We start from the raw sequence: 27,372 nt of genomic DNA on the forward strand, positions 1-27,372 counted from the left end.
GAACGTTACTACTATTACTATATATGTGCTAAATAAAAATTAGAAAAATCGGATGAAGAACACGCCCACTTTTACAAAAAAAATGCCATAAGTCGAACAAAAATTTACCAATCCTTCTGAAATTAGGTAGGAGCATAGATTCTATGACGGTAATTATTTTCTGAAAAAAATGGGCGAAATCGGTTGAAGCCACGCCCAGTTTTTATACACAGTCTACCGTCTGTCCTTCCCCTCGGCAGTTAACATGATAACTTGAGCAAAACCGATATATCTTTACTAAACTTAGTCCACGTACTTATCTGAACTCACTTTATCTTGGTACAAAAAATGGACGAAATCCGACTATAACCGCGCCCACTTTTTCGAAATCGAAAATTACGAAAAATGAAAAAAATGCCATAATTCTATACCAAATACGAAAAAGGGATGAAACATGGTAATTTGATTGGTTTATTGACGGAAAAAATAACTTTATAAAAAAGTTTGTAAAATGGGTGTGACACCTACCATATTAAGTAGAAGAAAAGCCCTTGAAATCTTATCATATACAAATAAATTAGCGGTACCCGACAGATGATGTTCTGGTTCACCCTGGTCCATATTTTGCTCGATATCTCGAAAACGTCTTCACATATAACACTAACGGCCACTCCCTTTTAAAACCCTCATTAATACCTTTAATTTGATACCCATATCGTACAAACAAATTCTAGAGTCAGCCCTGCTCCACCTTTATGGCGATATCCCTAAATGGCGTCCATCTATATAACTATGGCCCACTCTCTCTTTAAATACTCTTTAATATCTTCCATTTGATACACATGTCATACAAACACATTCCAGGGTTACCATAGGTTCATTTTCCTACATGGTGGTTTTCACTTATTTTGTCTCCATTGCTCTCAACTGAGTATGTAATGTTCGGTTACACCCGAACTTAGCCTTCCTTACTTGTTATTTTAGTATTTCTTAAAATGACCTACATATATTTCAAACTGACTAATCCCAACTGTACCCGAAAGGGACTAAAGGGGATAAATTATGCCCAAATTTAGACAAAAGTTATCAATCGGAGACCAATCTCTTTAGGGATTAATCGCACGATTTTTTGCAGCGAATGTATACCATACATTCAATCATGCCTACATACATGATACATATTGTAAGGAATTTTGGGAAATCCTAGTTATTGTGCACCTTCTGCAAACGTTCGAATCGCTAAATTTTCGAATAAATCACTCCAATATATAGCATTGCAAACTGGTCTTTATTAAGATTACTTTAAGAGTAGTACTTCACAATTATTCTTCACAACCAATAGCGTGTTTAAATCAAAACTCATTACTGATCCTCAGCTTGCGCTTCTCTTATACTCTCGGCTTTCTCGTTCTTCCATTTCTCCTAAGACCTAGTTATTTCGCGAACTGTATTGCAGAACAATCCCTTGCTTGGTTATAAGCTATATACATGTATACCTATTTGTAGTTTATGTTTCTCTTATAGCCATATGCGTGTGTAGGGGTGAATAACTACATGTGTGTGCGTGAGTAATCGCTTCGTCGCCATCTGTAAATGATGATTGATGTGTTTATGTAGCTTGCTTTAAAGTTTTTGTTGTTGTGCATTTATTTAATAATATTTTAGTGATGTTAAAGATCGCCACAATATGTAAGTACGTAAAGGAATTCTGATTTGAGAAACTCGATGTTTCAAGTATTACTTAGGCAGAGATTTCCCAATCAACTGAAAGTATTAAAGGTTAAATAGCAAAGCTAGCGGATTTGCCTTTTATCATTTAGTAAAATCGCAAAGTTATTTTGTGAAAGCATCCAACCGAAGTAGAAACGATGGTATGCTATAAGCTCGATTTAGCAGATTACACGGAAAGCACCATTTTAGTTTCGTAATTTCATCGGAAGTAGCAAAATGCGGATGAGCGATTGAGCATACCTTGAGGTTAAGGAAAAGCACCGGTGCAGCCAACCAGTAAATTGCAGCACTGTAGTTAGTTTATGGGATACCTCAAAAAGATATAATTCTAACTTAAATTTTTTCCAACAGAAACAGCAAAAAGAGCGACGCGAATATGCTCCCTAATGCGCTAAACATGGCCTAGCCAGGTAAAAGTACGACCTAATTAATGGCTAGCAGATTCCACGCATGAATCAGATAAAATTACATTAGATTTACCACATCGCATAACCTTATGGTCCTTAATACAGAGCAGTACATTGATATCTGCTTAATATATTAAGACATAATTATTGGCCTACGGCATAGCAGCTACAATTAGTTCTGGTGAGTGATGAATTGGTAGAAGGCTAGTGATCGTTTTAGCTTACATTGCTCACGATCGAACCGCCCCCCCCCCCAAGGCATCATAAACATCTTAGTTTATTAAGGCTAATGGCGGTCGCCGTGGTGTGCTGGTAGTGTACCCAGTCTACCGAACCGAAGGTTCACGCCCGGGTAAAGCAATATAAAAATTTTAAATACAAGTTTTGGTGCATTAATTGGCGGAAAGGAATTTTGTTTGGCAAAAAAGGTTTCTTGAAGTATATGTAACTAGGTGTGATGTGATCTCCGAAAATACGTTGCCCAAGGCCCCGAATCCTTTCTTTAATTAACTAAATGAAATAATTATGTTTCGACTCTGGCTGGCAAGGATTTCATATTAAAAAGTCGCCGATCTCCAAGAGAAGGAATGATGCGAACAAGGAAGGGTGCTCTAACCTTTTATGTGTCTCGTTACTACAAGTGATATTCAGCAAAATCGTAACGCAAGTGATGTGCAGTGTGTGACATGTACTGACGAAGTGGTCATCGTGATAACAAGTCTTTACTTACATGGTCAGTCATATCATGGAAAGAAATATTTCGTAGAGCTATGAGCTACTTTGCAAAACCTAAAAAATTTTATTTGAAATGGAAATAGGTTTGGTTTGGCTTGAAAAAGTTTCATTTGATCCGCAAAAAGTTTAAGATAGCTTGAAAAGATTTTTATTTGATTTAAAAACGTTTCATTTGAAATAAAAAAGTTTCATTTGATTTGAAAAAACTCTCATTTAATTTAAAAAAGTTTTGTTTGATTTAAAAAAAATTCATTTGTTGACGAAAAAATTGTATTTGACTTAAAAATGCCTCACATGATGTGAAAAAGTTATGTGAAAAAAAAATTTCCTTTGTTTTAGAGAAAGTTTCTTTTGATTTAAAAAAATTTTTAATTGACGTAAAAAGTTTGGCTTGCAAAAAGTATCATTTGATATAAAAGAAGTTTCATTTGACTTGAAAAAAGTTTCTATTGATCTGTAAATTGTTTCATTTGCTGTGAAACAAGTTTTGTTTGATTTGCAGAGATATTTATTTGATTTGAAAAAAGTTTCTCGATTTGTTAAGTATGTTATTTAACCTTAAAATGCTATAAAACACTGAGGACAATTGTATAATCAGCTGAGCAGAGCTCGCAGAGTATATTGTAACAAATTTAGGGAAACTCCGCTTATTTTACACCTTCTACTAACGTTCGTATCGCTAAATTTTTGAATAAATAACTCCAATATTCAATAATGCAAAATGGTCTTTATTAGAATACTTCACAATAACAATTATACTTCGCAACTGATAGCGTGCTTAAATCAAACTTATTGCTCATGCCTTAGCTTGTGCTGCTTTTATACTCTTCGGTTTCCTCGTTCGCATACTTCGACTTTTTCGTCACAATATTAATTTTGTTCGCACAACGGTACCCGGTAATGGCATAAACTAATCGAGATAGATATAGACTTCTATATATCAAAATGATCTGGGCGAAAAAAAAATTCATTTAGCACGTCCGTCCGTCCGTCCGTCTGTCCGTAAACACGATAACTTGAGTAAATTTTGAGGTATTGTAATGAAACTTGTTATGTAAGTTCCTGGGCACGCATCTATTTATTTTTTCGATATCGAAAAAAACCGAAAAAGTGCGATAATTCATTACCAAAGACGGACAAAGCGATGGAACTTGGTGGGTTGACCTTATGATGCAGAATAGAAAATTGGTAAAATTTTGTACAATGGGCGTGGCACCGCCCACTTTTAAAAGAAGGAAATTTATAAGTATTGCAAGCTGTAATTTGGCAGTTAAGTATGTAAAATTCGGTTACACCCGAACTTAGCCTTCCTTACTTGTTATACTCAGTTGAGCAGAGCTCACAGAGTATATTAACTTTGATTGGATAACGGTTGGTTGTACAGGTATAAAGGAATCGAGATAGATATAGACTTCCTTATATCAAAATCATCAGTATCGAAAAAAAATTTGATTTAGCCATGTCGGTCCGTCCGTCCGTCTGCCAGTTAACACGATAACTTGAGTAAATTTTGAGGTATCTTGATGAAATTTGGTATGTAGGTTCCTGGGCACTCATCTCAGATCGCTATTTAAAATGAACGATATCGGACTATAACCACGCCCACTTTTTCGATATCGAAAATTTCGAAAAACTGAAAAATGCGATAATTCATTGCCAAAGACGGATAAAGCAATGAAACTAGGTAGATTGGTTGAACTTGCGACGCAGAATAGAAAATTGGTAAGATTTTGGACAATGGGCGTGGCACCGCCCACTTTTAAAAGAAGGTAATTGTTAAAGCATCAAAGCAGTTCAACTATAAAAACATGATTTTGATGAATATTGTTCAAGTGTAACTTTTATAACTTGTTAATTTTAAACTTAACTATCTCTGAGTTGTTGAGCTATTTGCCATCTGAATTATAATTTTTTTTATTCAGTTTTTTTACTCTAAAATAAACTAATTGGTCGTATACTCTAAAATCGGCGTTTTATCAGGTTATGGGCCCAGAGCCACGCGAATACGGGAATTAAATATTACTTAGTTTCTTTTGCGGTAACGGGAGTTAAACGAATTTTGCAAATTCGTCCAATATGGCAAATTTTCGTATCGAGCCGCTAAACACGGAAAACTACGATACGTGGAAAATGCAAATGCGTGCGATTTTGGTCAAAAACGATTTGTGGTCCTATGCGGAAGGGAGCAAGGAATGTCCTACGGCTGCTGAAGAAGCAGTTTTGTGGAAAATAAATGACCAGAAAGCATGTGCGGACATTATGCTAGCTATGAGTCCATCTGAGCTGGGACTAGTGGTAGAATGTGAAAATGCATAGAAAATGTGGGCAAAGGTTGAGGGTACATATCAGTCGAAAGGGCCTGCTCGGAAAGCGACTTTATTAAAGAGAGTTGCTCTTGCACGTATGAAAGATGGTGAAAACGTAAGAAAGCATTTAAACGATTTTTTTGATGCAGTCGCGAAATTGAAAGATATCAAAGTTGAAATAGGCGATGTGCTGTTAGCAATTTTGCTTCTTTATAGTTTGCCAGATTCTTATGAGACGTTTCGTTGTGCTCTAGAGACGCGTGATGATTTGCCTATGCCCGAAATGCTTCGCGTAAAGATTTTAGAAGAATCGGAATTGCGAAAAGTGAAACAAGAAAGTAATGAAAATAAGGCATTATATGTTAAAAGAAATCAGAATCAAAAACAAAATATTTGTAATAAAAAAATGACAATAATTCTGACGCGAAACGCGGTTAAAAGCGAATAAAATGTTATCGATGTGGGAGTTTTGGTCATTATGCGAGAGACTGTAAAACGAAGATAAAACATTGTAAACAAAGTATAAAGAAGGACGAAAATAAGTCCCGTGAAATGCAAAATGCATCTTTAAATGCAACTGAATCGGTTTTCTTGTGCCCTGGTGGAAATAAAAAGTGGTGCTTGGATAGTGATTGTACATCTCATATGAGTGCAGATAAAAATTATTTTGAGCAATTGTCTGAATTAAATCAATTGCTTAACTTAGCCAACAATAACTCAACAAAAATAACAGGTATCGGTGATGTGAAAGTGGTTGTAGACGAAAATGGTTGCGAGAAAAATATAACACTTAATGATGCGCTGTATGTGCCAGATTTACGTACAAATTTATTATCTGTATCTAAGATAGTGGATAAAGGTTATGAAGTCTACTTTCATAAATGTGATGCTGTTGTAATTGACAAAAACAAAAGTGTACTTTTTACCGCGAAAAGAGATGGAAATCCATATTTCATGAAAAATCAGATCGAAAATAATGCGTTTATAGCTCAACCGAAGAACAATATTGATTTGTGGCATTATCGAATGGGTCATTTGAATGAGCGCGATTTGAAGAAGATGGCAAAGAGCAACTCCGTTTACGGTCTTGATATAGAACCCAAGCAAAATTTGTCAGTATGCGAAGTATGTGTGAGTTAAAAGCAAACGCGCACGGATTTTCCTAAAAGTGTAACGAATCTTACAAATGCCGTTCTCGAAATTGTCCATAGCGATGTGTGTGGTCCGATGCGTTGTGCATCAAATTCAGGTGCAAAGTATTTCGTAACATTTATTGACGAATACTCGAGGTGGTGCGAAGTGCATTTCATTAAAAACAAATCGAATGTGTTTGAGGCATTCAAAAAGTTTAAAGCGGCAGCGGAGACATTTACGGGTCGGGAAATTAAAGCGCTGCAATCGGAAAACGAGCGAGAATATTGTAATAGAGAGTTTGATGAGTTCCTACAGAAGTTCGGCATAAAGCGTCGCTTATCTACGCCGTATACACCACAACAAAATGGTATGGCCGAACGTAAAAATCGAACACTTGTCGAGATGGCCAGGTATATGATGAAGCAGGCGGGTGCACCTCCAAATTTTTGAGCTGATGCCATTAATACGGCATGTTATTAGCAAAATAGGTGTATAACAAAAGCAACATGTGAAGTGCCGTATAAAATGTGGTCAAATAAAACTCCAACCGTGACACATTTAAGAATTTTTGGGTCAAAAGTATATGTACTGAACAAGGACAAATCGAAAGATAAAATTCAGTCCCGTTCTTTCCCATGTGTAATGGTAGGTTATTCAGACGAATCAAAGGCTTATCGGTTTTGGTCGAAAGAAAAACGAAATGTAATTATAAGTCGCGATGCTAAATTCATTAATGAACCCGGTTTTGATAACGAATATGAAGAAATATATACATTTGAAAATGACAATAAGGTCGAAATCCCAGTGAATTTAAGTAATTCGCAAGTAGTAACTACAAGCGATAGTGAAATATGCAGTGGCAATAAGACATCGGTTGTAAATGTAAAACGTGGACGAAGTCGACCACGGTTGCAACGTGGTCAACGCGGAAGACCGAAGAAAATTTATTCGCAAGCTGAGATTCCAGATGATTCGTCACAAAGTGACGAGCTGTGAAGTGAATTCAGAAGAAGAAGTTTTTGAAGAATGTGAGATGGCTAATTTTGTAGGAAGTCTTGATCCATTAACTTGGCTTGAAGCCGAGTCTGCACCAGATGCTGAGGTATGGAAAAAAGCTATATAAGATGAATACCTGGCGCAAATTAAAAACAATACTTGGGAAATCTGTGAACGTCCTACTGAACGTAAAGTTAATGGCAACCATTTAGTGCTTCGTGTTAAAGATGACGGAAAGAAGAAAGCTCGGTTAGTGGCTAAGGGGTTTGCACAACGTAAAGGGGAGGAATTTCACGAAACATATGCACTGGTGGTGCGTTCGACATCTATACGGCTTCTATCAGCTTTATCAGCTGAAATGGACCTCGAGATACATCAAATGGATGTAGTTACGGCTTATCTCAATGGAGAGCTCAAAGAGACTATCTACATGAAGATTCCAGAAAAACTACCTGCAGTTCTTGAAAAAATAAAACCAGGCGAGCCAGTCGGTAGTAAAGAGTTAACAAAACATATTCAAAAAGTTGAGGAGACAGTTGGGCTATGGCTTAAACAACTTCAACATATCAAAAACCCCGTATGTGTGCTAAAGATGGCGTTGTATGGTCTCCGCCAATCTGGATTAATGTGGTATAACAGGCTTACAAAAAGGCTTAACGAGCTTGGATTAAATGCATCTAAATATGATCCATGTCTATTTCCAAGCGAAAGGGTAAGCAGTTTTTATTATTAACTATTTATGTAGATGACATTTTATTAGCATCGAACGACAGCACGTGGATAAAAACTGTCAAACGGGCTTTGGCTTATTCTTTTGAAATGAAGTATATGGGTATTGTTAAACGCTGTGTAGGAGTTAATTTTAAACAAAATTTAAATACCCATCAAGTTTTCCTAACACAGCAACATTATACTGAGGCACTGCTGGAACGTTTTAATATGGCGCAATGTAAGCCTGCCTCGACACCAATGGAAAGTAACATCAAGCATATGAAACCTGACAACGCTGACGAAAAAGTAATGACAATGTATCCGTATCAAAGTTTGATCGGAGCGCTTATGTTTATTGCAGTAATAACTCGTCCAGATATTGCATTTGCTGTAAACTATTTGAGTCAATTTAATACTAATTATAATGAAGAGCATTGGAAGGCTGCAAAACGAGTTTTACGTTATTTGAATGGAACGAAGAATTCTGGTCTTATCTATACTAAAAGTTGTAAAAAGTTATATGTAGTTGTTGACGCCGATTGGGGTGCAAATCTTACCGATAGGCGTTCATACAGTGGTTATGCATTTTTATTAGCTGGTGCAGCAATTAGTTGGGAAGCACGAAAGCAACGTACCGTGGCGTTATCTAGTACTGAAGCTGAATATATGGCAATAACAGAGAGTACCAAAGAGACAATATACCTTCGAGGAATTTTAGGCGATTTAGGTGTTTCATGTGAATGCGTTCAGTTATATAATGACAGCCAAAGTGCACAAAAACTTATTCAATGCATTGGTTATCGTTCACGAACTAAACACATTGACGTTCGTCATCATTATGTTCGAGAGTGTCAGCGACGTGGTACAGTGTCACTATGCTATATGCCAACTGCAGATAAGCCAGCAGATTTTCTCACAAAGGGTGTACAACAAATAAAACATACTAAGTGCAGAGCAGCATTAGGTATCGGTATTGGAAATAAATTCAACAAGGACATATAGTCTCACTACTTGGTGGGGAGGTGTTAAAGCATCAAAGCAGTTCAGCTATAAAAACATGATTTTGATGAATATTGTTCAAGTGTAACTTTTATAACTTGTTAATTTTAAACTTAACTATCTCTGAGTATTTGAGCTATTTGTCATCGGAATTATAATTTTTTTTCATTCAGTTTTTTTACTCTAAAATAAAATACTTGGTCGTATACTCTAAAATCGGCGTTTTATCAGTAATTTAAAAGTTTTGCAAGCTGTAATTTCGCAGTCGTTGAAGATATCATGATGAAATTTAGCAGAAACGTTACTACTATTACTATATATGTGCTAAGTCTTAGCAAAATCGGATTAAGAACACGCCCACTTTTTAAAAAAAATTTTTTTTTTAAGTCAAATTTTAACAAAAAATTTAATATCTTTGCTGTATATAAGTAAATTAAGTCAGCATTTAACTCCAGTAATCATATGATGCAACAAAATACAAAAATAAAAGAAAATTTCAAAATGGGCGTGGCTCCGCCCATTTTCATTTAGTTTGTCTAGAATACTTTTATTGCCATAAGTCGAACAAAAATTTACCAATCCTTCTCAAATTTGGTAGGAGCATAGATTCTATGACGGTAACTGTTCTCTGTGAAAATGGGCGAAATCGGTGGAAGCCACGCCCAGTTTTTATACACAGTCCACCGTCTGTCCTTCCGCTCGGCCGTTAACACAATAACTTGAGCAAAATCCGATATATCTTTACTAAACTTAGTCCACGTTCTTATCTGAACTCACTTTATCTTGGTATAAAAACTGGCCGAAATCCGACTATAACCACGCCCACTTTTTCGATATCGAAAATTACGAAAAATAAAAAAATTGCCATAATTCTATAACAAATACGAAAAAGGGATGAAACATGGTAAGTTGATTGTTTTATTGACGCAAGATATAACTTTAGAAAAAACCTTGTAAAATGGGTGTGACACCTACCATATTAAGTAGAAGAAAATGAAAAAGTTCTACAGGGCGAAATCAACAGCCCTTGGATTCTTGGCAGGAATACTGTTCGTGGTATTACATATGTAAATAAATTAGCGGTACCCGACAGATAATTTTCTGAATCACCCTGGTCCACATTTTGGTCGATATCGCGAAAACGCCTTCACATATATATCTAAGGGCCACTCGCTTTTAAAACCCTCATTAACACCTTTCCTTTGATACCCATATCGTACAAACACATTATAGAGTCACCACTGGCCCACCTTAATGGCGATATCTCGAAAAGGCGTCCACCTATAGACCTAAGGCCCACTCCCTCTTAAAATGCTCAGTAACACCTTTCGTTTGATAACCATATCGTACAAATATTCCAGAGTCACGCCTGGTCCACCTTTATGGCGATATCTCGAAAAGGCGTTCACCTATAAAACTTAAGCCAATTCCCTTTTAAAATACTCATTAACACCTTTCATTTGATGCCCATATCGTACAAACACATTCTAGAATCACCCCTGTTCCACCTTTATGGCCATATCTCGAAAAGGCGTTCACCTATAGAACAAAGGCCCATTCTCTTTTAAAATACTCACTAACACCTTTCATTTGATACCGATATCGTACAAGCACATTCTAGAGTCAAGCCTGGCCCACCTTTATGGCGATATCTCGAAAAGGCATCCACCTATAGACCTAAAGCCCAATCCCTCTTAAAATGCTCAGTAACACCTTTCGTTTGATACCCATATCGTACAAACAAATTCTAGGGTCAGCCCTTGTCCACCTTCATGGCGATATCCCTAAATGGCGTCAATCCATAGAACTATGGCCTACTCTCTCTTAAAATACTCTTTGATACCTTCCATTTGATACACATATCATACAAACACATTCCAGGGTTACCCTAGTTTCATTTTCCTACATGGTGATTTTCCCTTTTTTTTTCTCCATAGCTCTCAACTGAGTATGTAATGTTCGGTTACACCCGAACTTAGCCTTCCTTACTTGTTTTCTTTCTCTTCGAAATGTTTGTGCCTGTATTTCCTTAAACATAAATTTGAACTTACAGTTTTAGACAAGTTTTAAATAGTGGGTTGTTTATGTTCTATAAGCGTGATTTCCTCTTCTACTCTTGAAATCATTCAGAATAGCTTTTGCGCCAACATCAGACTATCTTTTACTATCAATCTTTCGTTTATTATACCATAAATAAATTGCTGAATGTATGTAACCAATTCTTGAAGAATTTTAAGCAGTGAAATTATTTTGAATTTTTTGACCTTAGCTATTCAAAAAATTCTTATTTAACATCTTAATTTCTAGAGGCCTACTTTTATCCCTAGACCTTCATATGAAAAAGGGATTATTATGCCTAACTATTTTCTTCTGTTGCACTTACTTTGTTTCTAAGTACGCTTATGAAGTGCACTTGAGCTATACAAATAACTTGGCAAGTAGAGGCAGAAAGAAAAGAAAAACATAACGTACACAAATATATATATATACACTTATCTACTAAGTCTATAAAGTCTATGTGTGAATATATGTATGTGTGAACATATGTATGTATATACAGACATACGTAGTATATGCAAGTTCACGAACAAGTAGGCCAGGCACTCACATGAAAACGGCGGCCAACTACAAATATAGAAAGGTACAATACAAACATGTCTTCTACATATGTATGTTCTTGAACTTGAATAGATGTTGGGTGTAGAGATATTTTTTAAGAGTAAGCAAGAAAAAAATTTAAAATAAATTAGGGCTGTGAACTGTATCCGGTTTTTTCAACTATACCGGATATTCGAATAACCTGATAGCTAAGCAAAAAATCCGGCTATCCGGATATCCGGATTCGTAAATGGAAAATCCGGATATCCATATGTCCGGATACTGGAATATAAAAGTAGAATATCTGCATATCAGAATTGAAAGAAGCAAACATCGAAAAATTATTCACAAAATATGTTTGTAGATTATTAAATTAACGTTAAAAATTAAAAAGCTACAATTTTACAAACATCAACAAGTTTTTTTTTGTTACACTGGTTTACAGCTAAAATATACCAGAGACGCCATTACGAAATTCCTATGTAAAATCACCACCTGATTCCGAAAATCAAGGTTGTTTTTAATTCTATGATAACGTTTTTGAGATATTTATGAATAACCGTTATTCAAAAAAAAAAAAAAAATCGTCCACTGAATAATATATATCTCAAAAACGAGTTGGGCAATTCCAAAACAGTTTGAAGCTTTTGCTATAAACTGTACATACAACACTTGCTAGACCCTGCAGATTCAAAGATAACGAAAAATCATTACGGATTTTTTCAATTTTTTTTGTAAAAATATAAAAAAATTTGTATTTTGCGAGGAAGGATCTCGAAAGCTTTTTATTTTTTTGCAGATTTATTTTTTCTCTCTAAGCTCTAAATATAAATAAACTTTCATTCAACAAAATCGATGGACTAATATAAAAGTTATAAGCATTCAAGTAACTATATCCATTTAATACTTAAGTACCCTACTTGTACATATCGTTAGCTTAATGTGAAAATGTGCTAAGTCACTTTTTTTGAAAAATTGTATTTTAATGCAGTTTTAGAACTGAATTCAAAATACATCGATCACAAAAAAATATATTTAAATTTTTCATTTTTACGTGCTGTGGGCAATGATGTGTAAATGTGTTAAGTCGTCAGCTGTTAAAAAAAATATGCTAACTCAACCTGGCAATAATATCAATATGAATTACTAGTCATTTCTTTTCTCAGGCGCCGATTTATTCGATTAAAAATACATAGAATGGGCCAAAGTTGAAATTCGTAACCAATGAATGATCAGTTCTTACGTATTAAAAATAAAATTTATATTGGCAATAACCTGGCTATTCTGGAGCAACCTTAGTTTTGTTACCGGTCCAGATCTATTGTTTTCGGCATCGCGCCAGCATGTTTGACAGAAATGAGGAGAGTTTTATTAAAGGTCTTTTTCGAGAATATTTCATACCGACTCTGGAAAAGTAACCGGTTCTCGAAAAATAAGCAATTTTGCAAAAGTAACCGGTTTTTAAGAAGTAACCTGTTCTGAGAAAGTAACCAATTTTGGAAGAGATAACCGACTCTGGATAGGTATCCGGTTCTTAAAAAATAATTTTGTAAAGGTAACCGGATTTTAAGAGATTGCTGGTTCTGGAAAAGTGACCGGTTCTTAAAAACGAACCGAATCTGCGAAAGTAACCGTGTTTTAAGTTATAACAGATTCATAGGAAGTAACCGGTTTTTAGAGATAACCAATTCTTGAAAAGTAGCCGGTTCATAAGAAGTAACCGATTTTGGAGAACTAATCCGTTCTTAAGGAGTAACTGAATCTGAAAAAGTAACCGGTTTTTAAGTTACAACCGATTCTTAGGAAGTAACCGGTTTTTAGAGATACCCAATTCTTTAAAACGTAACTGGTTTTTATGAAGAAACCGATGGTGGAAAAATAGCTGGCTCTTATGGAGTAACCAATTCTGGAAAATTAACCGGTTCTTAGGAAGAAACCGAACCTGTAAAAGTAATCAGGTTTTAGGTTATAACCGACTCTTAAGAGGTAACCGGTTTTTAGAGATACCCAATTTTTGAAAAGTAACTGGTTCTTATGAAGTAATCGATTTTGGAAAAGAAACAGGTTCTTATGAATAAACCGATTTTGGAAAAATAGCCCGTTCTTATGAGATAACCGATTCTGGAAAAGTAAACGCTTCTTATGAATAGCCGGCTCCTAAGAACGGTTACTATGTTCTTATACAGTAAACAGTTCTTATGAAGTATCCGGTTTTGAAAAGAGAAGCGGTTCTTGAAATTGTTGCCGATTCTGCAAATGTAAACGGTTCTAAAATAGTGACTGGTTGTGGAACAAAATGTGGTTCCGTAAAAGTAGCGGTTCTTATAAATTAATCGTTTCTGAAAAAATAATCCGTTTTTAGTAGTTATTGTTTCTGTGAAGGTAACCGTCTCCGGTATTGATAACTGTTCCGAAAAAGTAACCCGTTCTGCAAAGGTAATAGCTTAAAAATAAGTAGGAAATTTTGAAATAGTGGCAGGCTCAGAAAAAGATGCCGCCTTTGCAAAAGTATCCAGTTGCAAGAAATAAACCGGTTCTGGCAGAGTATCCGGTGCCATAAATTTTGTGTTTGAAAAGTATCCGGATCCATAAATTTTGTTTTGGAAAAGTAACCGGTTCTTAAAAATTATGTCAAAAAAATCTGGAAAAGTAAGCAGTGCTCAAAGTTGCCGGCTGTGAAGAAGTCAGCGACTCTGAGAAATAATCCAGTCTTTCAATAAGTAACCAGAATTGAAAATATAAGTGCTAAAGGTTCTGAAAAGGTATCAAACCTTAAAAAGAACCAGTTCTGGTGCTTTGGTTAAGCCTGAAGTTTTCCGAAATTGGGAAGCTTATAACGATTTTAATATAACTTTTCAACCATTCCAACCTGAGATACTTAATCATAATTGGCGGAACCAACAAAACTTAGTTCTGCTCAAACAAAGACCATACATTTAAAGTGCTTCCTCAAGTACCGGAGGTAGGTGGCGCCAAAATGTTATTACTATTGTTAGCAGATAAAATTTTATATCCATATACAAGCAAAATTTTATTAACACTAGAAATAGATCCAAAACACATCCGAGTCTTGGTAAAGTTTCAAAATTAATGTCCGTATACATCCTGGCAGTTATTCCAAATTTGAACCATTATTTCTAAAGCCTTCACTTAATTTAATGAAAAAGAAATAAGTCATTAAAAGCCCAGTAAAATATTCAATAATTTTTGTATTGCACAATTAAACCGATTTAATTAAATATTAATTATGTCACAGATGTTTTACTTCACAGAAATATTACACAAATACCGCACACATATGCAAAACCAAAATGGTAATTATGATCGCCATAAAACTTACCTTCATATCCGGACAAGGCCAAACAAGCACAGTTTTATTGTAATCCTGTGACAGCTGTTCTGCCAAATGACAGTAGGCGACAAGTTGGGCATTACTTGACGCTGATGACTTTTTCATTTTAACAGTTTCTGTAAAATCCGCTGTTGTATTATTAATGTTTGGTGTTGTTTTTGTTGCAGCAGGTTTCTGTTGTTGAGCTGTCTTCATGCTCCCATTTAACTGTAATTCATCGTCAGCGAGATTAATACCGGCATTTAAGGTTTTCACTACAGTTGTGTAGTTTGTATGTTCAAGTAATCTAATCAAGCCACTCAAACCTTTGTTTATATACATGGCGTGTTAAGATGAAAAGAGAGAAGAACAAGAAATAAGAATTTAATTAAATTAAAGATGTTCGTAATAATTGAAATATATCTCGGCATTAAAAATGTAGTAAAACTCTGTTGGTGTACGCTCCATATTCGGATCATAGTTGTGGTCTACCAGCTTTACCGCACCATCTTCCGATGGTAAATATAGATAGATAGATTATTGTGAGTCTTTACACTGTGAGCTTTAGGTCTATTGTACCCTCCTTTTTTAACAGCACCTCAACCGGACCGAGCTCCCTGACGAATTCCTCATGGTAAAGAAAAAAAAGCAAAATGTAAGGCGCGATAACCTCCGAATAGATCTATGGACGGGACGGGACCTACTTGTTTTGTGCCGACTCGAAACGGCATCTGCAAGGCAGATGAGTTTTAACTGCGATCTTTTCATGGCAGCAATACACTCGGAGTCCTTGCTAAACACTGCGGAGGAGTGACCCCGTTTGTAACAATTTTCTTCTAATTGAAAAAACTTGTTTACAAAATTTTGATGTTGCTTTGCCCGGGGTGTGAACCCAGGGTCTTCGGTTTTGTACGCGGAGCACGCTACCATAGTATCACGGCGGCCGCCTGAATGGTGCTCAACTTTAAACTGTCTATGTACCTTCTTTTTTATTTAAGTGATCAAAAGTTCTTTAGTCTTCTTCTTGCGATGGCATCATATTCGAGAATAACGTATTCTGCAGTCTGATTCTCCCTGTAACCACACCGACAGGAGCTCTTGTACCATATACCTAGTTTGTGCATGTGGCTTCTGAGTTTGCAGTGAACTAGTAGACAGCCTGTTTCAAATTATAAGGCTTCCTTTTAGGTGGTTGGTCATGGCTTTGAACCGATTTGTGTATTATCCCCTTATTAGTGATTTTGGCGACCTGAGTCTCGCTGGGTATAACGATTCTCTCATTACAGTAGCCTCGTGGTAGGTTGATCTCTGCACACTCGCTTTTGGCGACAACATCAGCTTGAAAAATGCTCAGATAGACCTCCGCTCCGTTTTTTTATAGTTATCTTTGAACAACCAGTGAATCATATGAGAGAGTATTTATGGCAGAACGCTGCTAGTCTGTAGATACCCCACGAAATAGTGTTCCCCGGCTCAATTTAAATGAGCTTTCAGCTGTCGTATCTAGGAACATCCATGCGTGGGGTTTGATATTTTAATCTCTTAACACTTTCGCCTCCTCTTGTCTCATTGATTTTAGGTTCTCGAAGCTACTTTCTACCTTGCCTCTTGACTTCTTTCTGAGGCGCTGGTGAATACTGACCGTGTCCTTGTACAATTGTCTAAACTTCGTGTACAATATATATTCGTCCGATTCTTTATTTGGACGATGCCAGCTATCTTCTCATCTTGTTTAGGCTCATCCACTTGCGCATTCAATGAATTCATCACGTATGGAATCCACGTCCTTTTCTGTGTTATCGGTGGATGCTAAGAAAAGCCACCTCTACGAGTCGAAGAAAAGAAGCAGTTTACCGATGTCGTCTTGCAACAACTTGACTATTAAACTCAACTTTGCCAGGACTGTCATTCATAGCTTTTTAGCATATTACCCACAACCACAACCTCCGTTTTCTGATTTGCTTAAAGTTTCCATGCAGAAATGAGATACGATTTCGTGCAACAGGTTTAATAACTACATCTGAGCTGGTGCTAATCGGATGCAGAACTGGGCAGTTTGCAGCCACACTGGTACCAAGATAGCGTAAGTCCGAGCTTTATCTAAATTACTTCAATCAAAGGCTGTGACTAATTCTGCAGTTCCTATGACTGAACCATTTAGGTTGACCCATGACCATTTCAAAGGATATCACAATAATAAAAGTGTCAGTTGAAAGCATTGCAGGGGAATATTTCTTTTTCGACCTCCTGCACCAGTCTGAGATTCAAGAATTTGTTTTGCGCAACCCCGTTTAAAGGTTTGTCAATGCAATGCACCTTTTTGTGGTAAAGCCTTTTCATTTAGAAGGCGAAACTCTGGCGATTGCAAGTTCGTAGCTCTGAGATGGGGTTGTATCACTTTGAGGGTTCAATATGGCCAAAAGAAATCGTTACCCAGATGATCGGGCTGGTAGCTGAAGGGTGTTATTTACCACAACGATCCGAAATCTAAAAAAAAGGACAAACAACATCGGTAAAGCTTCGGAAGTATCCTTATTGCTATATAAAGAAGGATAGTGGCATTAGCCTGCTTTGAAACGCTGGGACCAATCCTCTCTGTCTCATGAAATCAAGTTTATGGCCTTTAAACGATTGCAACCTCCACGGACTGCCCGAAGCCGCTTCATACCGACTGCTTTTGTCAGAGTTTCGGAGTGCAAATCACATGCCAGCGAACTGCATTGGACGTACTCTTAGGGCCACATGGACTACGCGCTCACTCTCCGGGTCGGCTGGATCGATCAAGCTTTTGAATCACTGACAATTCAAGAACAGAAGGCTGGTGGCCCATATACAAAAAAGTAAATCTTTCGTTATACAAATGATTTCTTAATATTAAAATCTTTATTAAATTTCCGGCTATAAAATAAAAGAAATTGTATTTTTATTAAATAAATGTTAAAAGGATTACTCGCATGTAAATAGAATTTACAAGCAACAAATTCGATTTTCATTATTTTCAACACCTTCATATGCATGCGAGCAACAACTAGCAAAAGAAGGAAATACAACAACAAATAGCAAAGAGGCGACATTGACTACAGACTGAATGGCATAGGATGCCAAAAAGCTTTGACGCAACTTATATGCTAATGCCCTGTAGGAAATTGTACAGCTTTCGAATGAAGTATTGGTGAAGAATATTTACTTATGCATACACTTTGCATTTTTAAGAGGAAAATTGTCTACAGGAATATCAACATTTGTGCAAAGATGCTTTCTGTTTTTGAATTACTCGCTCTGTTTGGCATCCTCTTGCACGTGTACTTTCACTGAAAGAAATGGTGCTAGTAAAGTCAACATATCCGTTCTGTTGTTCCTGACTTAACGGAGATTCGGTGAAATTGATCGAATTACGGTTAATTCGACCAAGTTCTTTGTCAAACGAACAAATTAGTTTAGCCATTTCAACAGAAGAGAAATTGTCGCTCTTAAGTTAACAAAATTCTGTAAAATTTACTGATTCCTGGTCAATTTAACTGATCCTTCTGTTAACACAACTGATCTAACTAGTCATTTCAACAGCGATCAACAGTCAATACATGAGCAAATTTCAAAGAGAATTTTACTCTCACTGCGCTCTCTATTTTGTACTTGTAACGATGGTGCCACCTGTTTAAAAAAATACCCAAATAACAAAAACACCAAATCGAAAAAACACACAAAATGGGAAAACAACAAAAAACTAGTTTTTCAGTTATCAATACAAAACGAAAAACCCTATTTGTATTTACTGTGCAAAAAATTATGATATATCGGTACACCTATTTATCGGGTACAATTTTGCAACTTCTCCTCCAAGCGAAATACAAAATGCGCCCTCTTGTTGCAAAAGTTTTGTTGAACGAACAGGATTTTTCCAAAGTTAGTAACATTTTGTTCAAGTTTTTACGAATTTTCACTCACGCGAACGAATTAAATAATAAAGAACATCCTTTTTTATTGTTGATGTTTCCGACAACATAAAAGTTTGAGTTGTTTTGGAATCGTTTCAGCTTAAAGTGTGACGAAAATTAAACTTACCGAATTACATGTAAAGTTACTGCAGTGGTGAATTACCTTCTAGCGATTTGATTCTTTACTTTTCTATAACTTAAAAGTTCTCTATTTAAAATGCTATGTCAAACATTTATACAAGTTTTGTTCGAAACAATCAAGTGTGGCAACTACATGCGAGAGAAGAAATTGAGATTGAGCTGAGCTACAACCGAAAGAATTGAGAATCAGTTTTGTGACTACTATTTTCATTTCTATTTGCAAAGCAAAGTTCAAAACTATAAATTAAATCTTAATATATAAAAAACACGTGTCACAATTTTGATGACAATGGACTCCTAAACTACTGAACCGATTTTGATTTTGTTTTGCACCCCGTGTGTAGTTTGAACTAACTTGAAATATAGGATAGGTTATATCTAAGTTTATAGTCGCAATATTATTTTATTGAAATTTTTTTTATTTGTTTATACGTAATAACAAAATGTTACGTATACGCAGTGGTGCACCTCTTTTCAGTTGGTATGGATATATTTGTGCACGTGCTTATTTAACTTTACATACATATAATATATATATACATATATATAGCACATCACCATGGCCGGCGAAATGGGGGCCCGGGTTTCTGAGGGGGCCCGCGATTTGAGGTACTAAGCTATTTTTTTTTAAGTCTTTAGTTGTTCTATGTTCAATTTTTAAGCCAAATTTCAAAAGCAACGAATATCTGCATTTCGGGAGGAGTGAATAAAAGGATTGGGAAAAAGTGAAGAGGGGGGGGGGGGGGGGGGGGGGCAGAGTCAGACGTAAAAAGCTTATTAAAATGTATGCAGATATGCCAAACTAAGGGCAGGACAACGTCTGCCGGGTTTTCTAGTAAATTATAAAATATAAAATTTGGTGAAAGTGTGTTTAATAAAATAAAATAATAAAGTGCATAATGTTTAATGTGTGCCAGCATATTTGATGTAAGCCCAATTGACGTTCGGTTAGTAAGTTCCACCGTGGTGTGACGGTAGCGTGCTCCGCCTGCCACACCGTATGCCTTGGGTTTGCACCCCGGGCAAAGCAACATCACATTTCAGAAATAAGGTTTTTCAATTAGAAGAAAGTGTTTCTAAGCGGGGTCGCCCCTCGTCAAGCCCTCCGAGTGTATTTCTGCCATGAAAATCAAGAGGAGCACGACGCAAATTGGAAGAGAAGCTCGGCCTTAGATCTCTTCGGAGGTTATCGCCACTTACATTTATTTATTTATATGGCATCATATGTACTTTCGTACAAAGCTGTCGCAACAACTTTTTTTGTTCATTTGACTACTAAAACGGTCAATTACGAATCAACGATTTGTGCGCAATTGATTCAACATCTTGTTGCGATAGATAAAAATTAACAGAAATTTCGATTGAATTGACCCATATTTCAGTTGATTTTACCAGTCTTTTTCTTTCAGTGTGTATATACGTCAACAGAGATATCTTATGCTGCATTGAAATTGAATTTTAAATTTATGTCAAATACATATATCTATATATGTATGTACATATGTATATTTGCATATTTATATTATTTGCAACATTCGACTTTTTGCTTGAATTCGCAACGAATTCATTACATATGGAAATTATTATGTATACAGCAAATGTGTCACTCATATATTGGATTTGCAATTCATAATGTATGTATATTGTTTTTATAACCAGCTGTACTTTTACACAGGGTAGTATAACTTTGATAGGGTAACGCTTGTTTGTACAGGTATGAGGAATCGAGATATATACATATATAGACTAAGGCGGGTTCCAATAGAAACACTTTCTTGGCCGGAGCATCATCTTTCATTCGCATAACATGGCCTAGCCAGCGCAGTCGCTGCGTTTTAATTCGTTGGACTACGTTAATGTCTGCGTATAGCTCGTACAGCTCATCATTAAATCTTCTTCGGTACTCGCCATCGCCAACGCGTAGAGGTCCATAAATCTTTCGAAGAACTTTTCTCTCGAACACTCCCAAAGCCGCTTCATCTGCTGATGTCATGGTCCTTGCTTCTGCCCCATATAGTAAGACGGGTACGATATTGATATAGTAGAATGTGTAAGAAGGCGCCGCAAAATGCCCGGAGAGTCGGCCAGAGATGTTGGTCTTTCCAAAAAATGTGCAAATTCTCGCGTTATGAAAAGTGTTCTTGATCCTCTCCAAAAAGAAATACGTACAAGATTTACACGACTAAATGACCTTAATTTTAAACTTGGATTTCTCTTAGGCGTTGAAAATTTGTTAAACAAGGTTAGTAAGGACTTAGAAAGAAATTGTAAAAATTTGGGTGAATTTTGTAATACAGGTTTCGAGGACACAGAATTTTTTATCGAAATATGTGAGTGCAAAATATTACTTCGCAATTGAAATAAATTGAACCTAAAGCTCCACCAAAAATGTTTTGCCCCTGACGCAAGAAAACCTAAACACGCCACTGAAGAAAATTTAAACAAATTTTCAAAATGGGCGTAACCCGCCCCTAAGCTATTCTACAATGTACATAAGAAATGCTCCGAAAAGCAAGTGTATACCTACTTTTAATTACTTAAGCACTGGCACAAAAAGTTCTGAAAATTAAAAAATGCTTAAAAGTTGTTATGGCTATTTTAGTTTTACTTTTGTTTTTTCTTATCATAGAAATAAATATTTTTATATATGACATGAGAAGAAGTTGCATCAATTCATTCACTGTTCATGTGATCGAACTTTTCTAGAGAGACCCGACATCAAATTTTGTGCAAAAGTGTTATTCACTTTTAGCGAAACCACCACAGTTTCGATAATTATACCAGAAGTGTTGTTGAGATTAAGCCTATACACAGTTTTATTTGAAAGATTGGGCGTGGTCGTCAACCGGGTTTGCTCGGATATTTATATAATACTTAATTCGAAACACGGCCTTCCAGCTGCTTTCTATGTCTCTAGATGCGTTACATTGTCAATTCAGAAATAAACAAGCAACTTGAGGGTAAATTGACTTTATGGCCCCAAAAAGCAGCCATCAAGTCAATTGGCTTAGATTAAAAGTTTAATTGATCATAAGGACTATCGAATTTATGACCTTTTTAAATTTGACTAAATGTGGAAGTAGAAAGTTTCTTTGTTACCCTAAGATTATTTTGTGAAAAAGGCCTTATTCATGTAGAAGTGACACAGGGAACATAAAGTCTGTTGACCTGCTTTTCCGAAGTGGCCATAAAGTCAATTCTTTTTTTTTCGCACCTCCATGTCTTAAAATGTTAACAGATGTTGAATTAAAGCTCCTTTTTATTATTTTTTTAATGGCCATTAGCCCAAATGAAGAAAGGTAATGAAGTGAATTGACGTTGTGATCATTTGAAGTGGCCGTGGACCTTATGTCACCTCTCCACTATAGCTACTATAGAAAATTTGAATTAATTTTATGATCAGTTTAGAAAAAAAGGTCATACCGTCAGAACAGATTGATTATACTATTTGATTTTTTGTTCCCAATTCAGTTTCCAAGTAATTTTTACATCGGTAAATGCGTGGGCGCCTACCTAGCTAGAGACGTTAGACTTTTGGATAGGTTTCTTGATCTTTGTAGCCGTGTTGATAGCAGGAGTATCATTGTTTGATTGATAATCTAGCGCAATTCGGTAGTGTTATGGGTCCAGCGGTTACACCCGAACTTAACCTTTCTTACTTGTTAATAACTGCGGAACTACGACAACCTCTTAAGATTCTGCTGAGATTGTTTCTCTAACAGTGTTGATGTCGTTACTACAATCAGCTAACTACTATCGCCTGACAAGCTAGAATACCAAAGGTTTTGGGGTGCTTTGAGGATTTTAAAATTTTCATGAAGCGGGATCCACTCAGACAAGGGGTGACCGTGAGTATGTGTATATTTATGATTCTGAGGTTGGGATCATATAGCGAGACAGTAGTGGAATACACGATGTGTAATATGGTGTTCAATTGAATTATCCTCCATTTGTATAAGGTCTAATGATCAACACTAGATATTACTTTCAAAGTCAAAAGGAGGGAAGCGGTGAATAAAAGGCTTCCCAGGTTTCTGACCGGTTTCGAGGATGAATAATATGGGGAATTTATATGGAGCAACGGACTAGTGATAATATTCACGGACAAAATCCAATCAGAATGTGAAGGCTGGGGTTATTCTATGAAGAGCTCAATACCGACCGAAAGCTTAGGCTGCTCGATTACTGCAGCACCATCCTGATGAAGGTTGCTGCTTTAAAGTCCGCCGCATAACTGTAAGTGAAAAATAATTACTGAGATAGTCAGGTCGCTACTAAATCAGCTCTGGTACTGCAAACTAAACGTGGCTGTCAGTAGAGATTTCGAAATTAATGATCCGTTGTTGTATGCTTCTGTACACTTCGAAATGGCTATACAAACGCTGGGATGACACGAACTCTTGCCAGCTGTCGTATTTTTTCTGACAAGTTATTCACTGATAGGGGTTGGCTGATCATAGGCTGAAGTAAATTTTATATTTCCATGTGAACTGAATTATTATCGGGGCACCAATGGGACCAATATGAGTTCAAACACAGAGCACCTCTTGCAATAGCAGTTTGAGGAATGGTGTGTGTTTATCATGCAGTCATTCCATGTTCAGCTATCTAGCCTTTTTAGAACGTCAGTACCTCCGTCGGTGGGAATTTCTATAAAATATTAGCTCATTTAAAAAACATATGCCAGCTCATTAATTTAAACTTATAACAGCTTCGAGTGGCGGACGCCGTGGTGTGGTGATAGAATATTCCGCATGCCACACCAAAAATCCTGGGTTCACGGCCCGAGCAAAGCAACATCAAAATTTTATCTTTTTAACAGCATCAATCTTTCACCTGATACTAACAGGTTAAATGGGATACTTTTTAATATTAAACATATCACGAGTAAGAAAATTACAAGTTATATTTGATCGCAATTGGATGCTTTGCCATTCACAAACATACGCGGCTACGTTTTACTCTCTGCATGCCTTTACACCAAAAATAATGCATTGGTAACTCACAAAATTGCCTGTCTACTGCATAAACTGCAAGTGTCATGTAGTGATTCGCAATACACGCACACAGTCATGAATACTTCTGCTGGTACATCTTTATATATAAAAATCACGTGTCACATTGTTTGTCCGCGATGAACTGCTAAACTACTGAACTGATTTTGAATTTGTTTTGCAACCAGTGTGTAGTTTGATCTAACTTGAAATATAGGATAGGTTATATCTCAGTTTATAGTCGCAATATTATTTTATTGCAAATTTCTGTATATATTTATACGTAATAATAAAATTCGGGTGGTGCGGATATACTTCCGGGTAATTGGTTGGTGTTTAATTAAACAACGTGCTTATCAATAAAAAATATTATAGCGAGTGATATCAAGTATAGCACATCACCAGGTCCGGTGAGAGGGGAGGGATTACCTCCGGATGCGGGGTTTCAGAGGTGGCCCGCGATTTATAAGTACTAAGACATTTTTTTTAATTCAGGAGAGTCTTTAGTTGTTCCATGTGCAATTTTTAAGCCGAATTTCAAAATCAGCGAAAATCTGCATTTCGTTTTAATATTATAGTGAAGTGTGAAAAATAAAAATCTATATATATATAAAAAGAAAGGCTAAAATGTGTGTTAGTTGGTCACCGGTGTTTGAAAAGATGCGTCGGTCGATTTTGTTCAAATGCAGACGCGGGTACCCACTAGAATATGTGGGTAATATAGATATGAAACGAAAGCTGTTGCTGCGGGCTCTAAAGTAATTTTCATTGTGATATTCGATTTAGTCGCATCAACCTGGAAAAACTGATAAATATGCATGCGAAGCCGAAATAGAGACATGAATTAATAATACCCACATACCTATTTACATACGTCCTATTCGATTTGCCTGAAATTTGGTATATAAATTTGCCTATAGTAGCATTTACGATACTTTTTTCCGTGAAGTAGACCAGAAACGGACTGGGACGGTGATTAGGACTGGGACAAAATACATACTACCCTCTGGCACAGGCAATAAGGGATGAAGAAGAATGAGGGGAACGTGAGAGAAGAGAAAACAGAGAATGAGAAGGATACTGAGAAAGAAATAGAATGAGACGTATATGGAGATAGATGAAGCGAAAAAGACGGAGGGAGGAGTCAATAAAAGGATTAGGAAAAAGTGAAGACGGGTGGGGGGAGGGCAGAGTTAGACGGAAAAAGCTTACTAAAATGTATGCAGATAGGCCAAATTTAGGGCAGAACAACGTCTGCCGGGTCTGCTAGTTTAAATATATAATTGAGTTATTGGGATGTACGACATCAATACTTACCATCGTCACGTATAAAATCGACGTTGACATTTTGTAGATTGACATGAAAGAAATCCAGAAAATTGTAAAAACCTTGCTGCACATGCAACACATCCAATATACGAGATGGAATTAAAACGCCTACATGATAACGGTAACCGCTTGAATTCAGTTGTTGTTGTGGCTGCCATTGTGACGCTTGTTTTGAAACACTTGCACGTTGCTCTTGTTGTTGTATAGCAGTTGGATTTTGATTGAAAAGCTGTTGCACACCTATTTGTTGTTGTAATTTTTTTTCATCTTTTTGTTCTTGCTGCTGCTGCAATGACACTTTAACTCGCTTTTGTTTACGTGTATCGAGTTGCTGTTGCTTTGGTTTAGCATACTCTTCATTTGCATTTTCTGTTTTGTGTTGTAGTTTTTGTCGTTGCTGTTGATGACTTTGTTGTGGTTGTTGCTGCTGCTGCTGCGGCCGTCTTCTTTGTTGCTGCTCTTGCTTTGGCACTTTGGTGGCAAACTTTTTTAACTTTTCCGTATCGGTGGTTAAGTGAGTGCCAGTTGACTTTTTGGCAGGCATTAACTTTGTATGACTTTCTAGTGTTGTTATTGTTGTTTTTGTTGTTGGCAGCAATAGTGTGTCCAATAGCTGTCGCGGTGGATGCGTTTGTTCTTTGTGCTTTGGTTGTTGTTGTTGTTGTTGTGTTTGTGGTTGCACTTGTTGCTGCTTACTTTGTAGCTGCTTTTGTTGGTCTCTTTGTCTCTGCTTTTGCTGCAATTTTGTTACTTTTTCGTGTTCTGTTGCTTCTTGGGTTTGAGGCTCTGTCACTGCAGTAGTTTCCGTAGCAGCATGTTGTGCAAGCTGTTCAGAAAATTGTGTAATTTCTACAAGCGCTTTCGTTGCCAACAGCTCTTGTACTGCAGTTGTTGTAGGAATGAATTTAAGATTTGTTTCGTTTTTTTCTCTTTCTTCAACTTCAGCTGCTACTCCAACAGAAATATGCTCAAGCACAGCTGCTTTTGGCTGTGTTTTATTTTTGTTGTAGTTGTTGCTTGTTTGATTTGTTTTTGTTGCAATAGTTATAGCACTTTTCCTAGTTGCCATTGCTTCCATTTGCTTATCAGCAACAAATTCAAAATCATTACAGCCTTTATAGTTTCTTTTGCTATTATTGTAATTTTTGCTGCAATTGTAATGATTGCTAACAACAACAGCAACATTTGTTATCGCTTTGCTTTGTCGTTCATTTATTTCTGATGAATTTCGCACATTTGTTGCATTCCATGTTTGTTGGCTAGCAACAATAATTTCAAAAGTAGATTCGCCCATTGCCAAGGTATAAAAATGCTTGCCCATAAATTGTAGGGAGTCGTGATATAGGAAGACGGCCGTCAGCAGCAGAACTAATTTACCAACAATTTGACAGATTGTTGACTTCATTTAGACGATGACAACAACATTTAAGTTTCATGTAGCTATGTGGTTATGTGCTTATGCGTTTGTTCGTCCTTTTGCGTGATCATTTTATTTAATACTTCTTAGTTTTATTAATAAAAAACTCAAATTATCCGGAGGACATCGTTAGTCTTTTTGTCTTTTGCGTCTAGCACCCGGCTATCGAATTTGGCATAACTGAGTTTGGTTTACATTTTTATTTGTAAAATACAGTGCAAGGCTTTCCGTTTGACATTTTAGTGAAGTATATTGAAATATTCCACATCAGATGTTGATGTGATTGTTGAATATGGTTCCATTTCATTCTACATTTTGAGTTGTGTGTTTGCGTTGTTTTATCTGAAGAGTTCAGGGAAATGAAAAAATACGAAATTGTTATTTATAGTTTGTCATAAATATATATATTTTCTATATATATAAAATAAAGTAAGGACGGGATTGCTTTCGGCTGTGCCGAAGAATTCATACCTTTCATGAATGAGGCTGAACAATAATCTTATCCCATTCGTAATATCCAAATAATCGGCTGTATAAAATATGAAAGATATGGTGAACAGATGTACATACCCCAGCGGTTTTTAAGATAAATATAAAATAAAAAATAGGTAGGCAGTTTGTGTGAGGAT

The 27,372-nt window shown here is 36.3% G+C and overlaps 1 protein-coding gene across 1 annotated transcript in view; it reads right to left on the bottom strand.

Annotated features, from left to right (window-relative positions):
* LOC137238917 (uncharacterized) overlaps positions 1 to 26,818 on the bottom strand; it is a 224,245-nt gene extending 197,427 nt beyond the window's left edge. The window contains exons 1-2 of the mRNA XM_067763942.1: positions 25,315 to 26,818; positions 14,937 to 15,253 (exon numbers count right to left, since the gene is read on the bottom strand). Of these exons, the coding sequence (XP_067620043.1) occupies positions 14,937 to 15,253; positions 25,315 to 26,731 (1,734 nt within the window). The 5' untranslated portion in view covers positions 26,732 to 26,818. The remainder of the gene's footprint in view (positions 1 to 14,936; positions 15,254 to 25,314) is intronic.
* Positions 26,819 to 27,372: the final 554 nt, after the last annotated feature.

The sequence above is a fragment of the Eurosta solidaginis genome, chromosome 1, assembly GCF_040869045.1.
Source record: "Eurosta solidaginis isolate ZX-2024a chromosome 1, ASM4086904v1, whole genome shotgun sequence".
Taxonomy (NCBI): domain Eukaryota; kingdom Metazoa; phylum Arthropoda; class Insecta; order Diptera; family Tephritidae; genus Eurosta; species Eurosta solidaginis.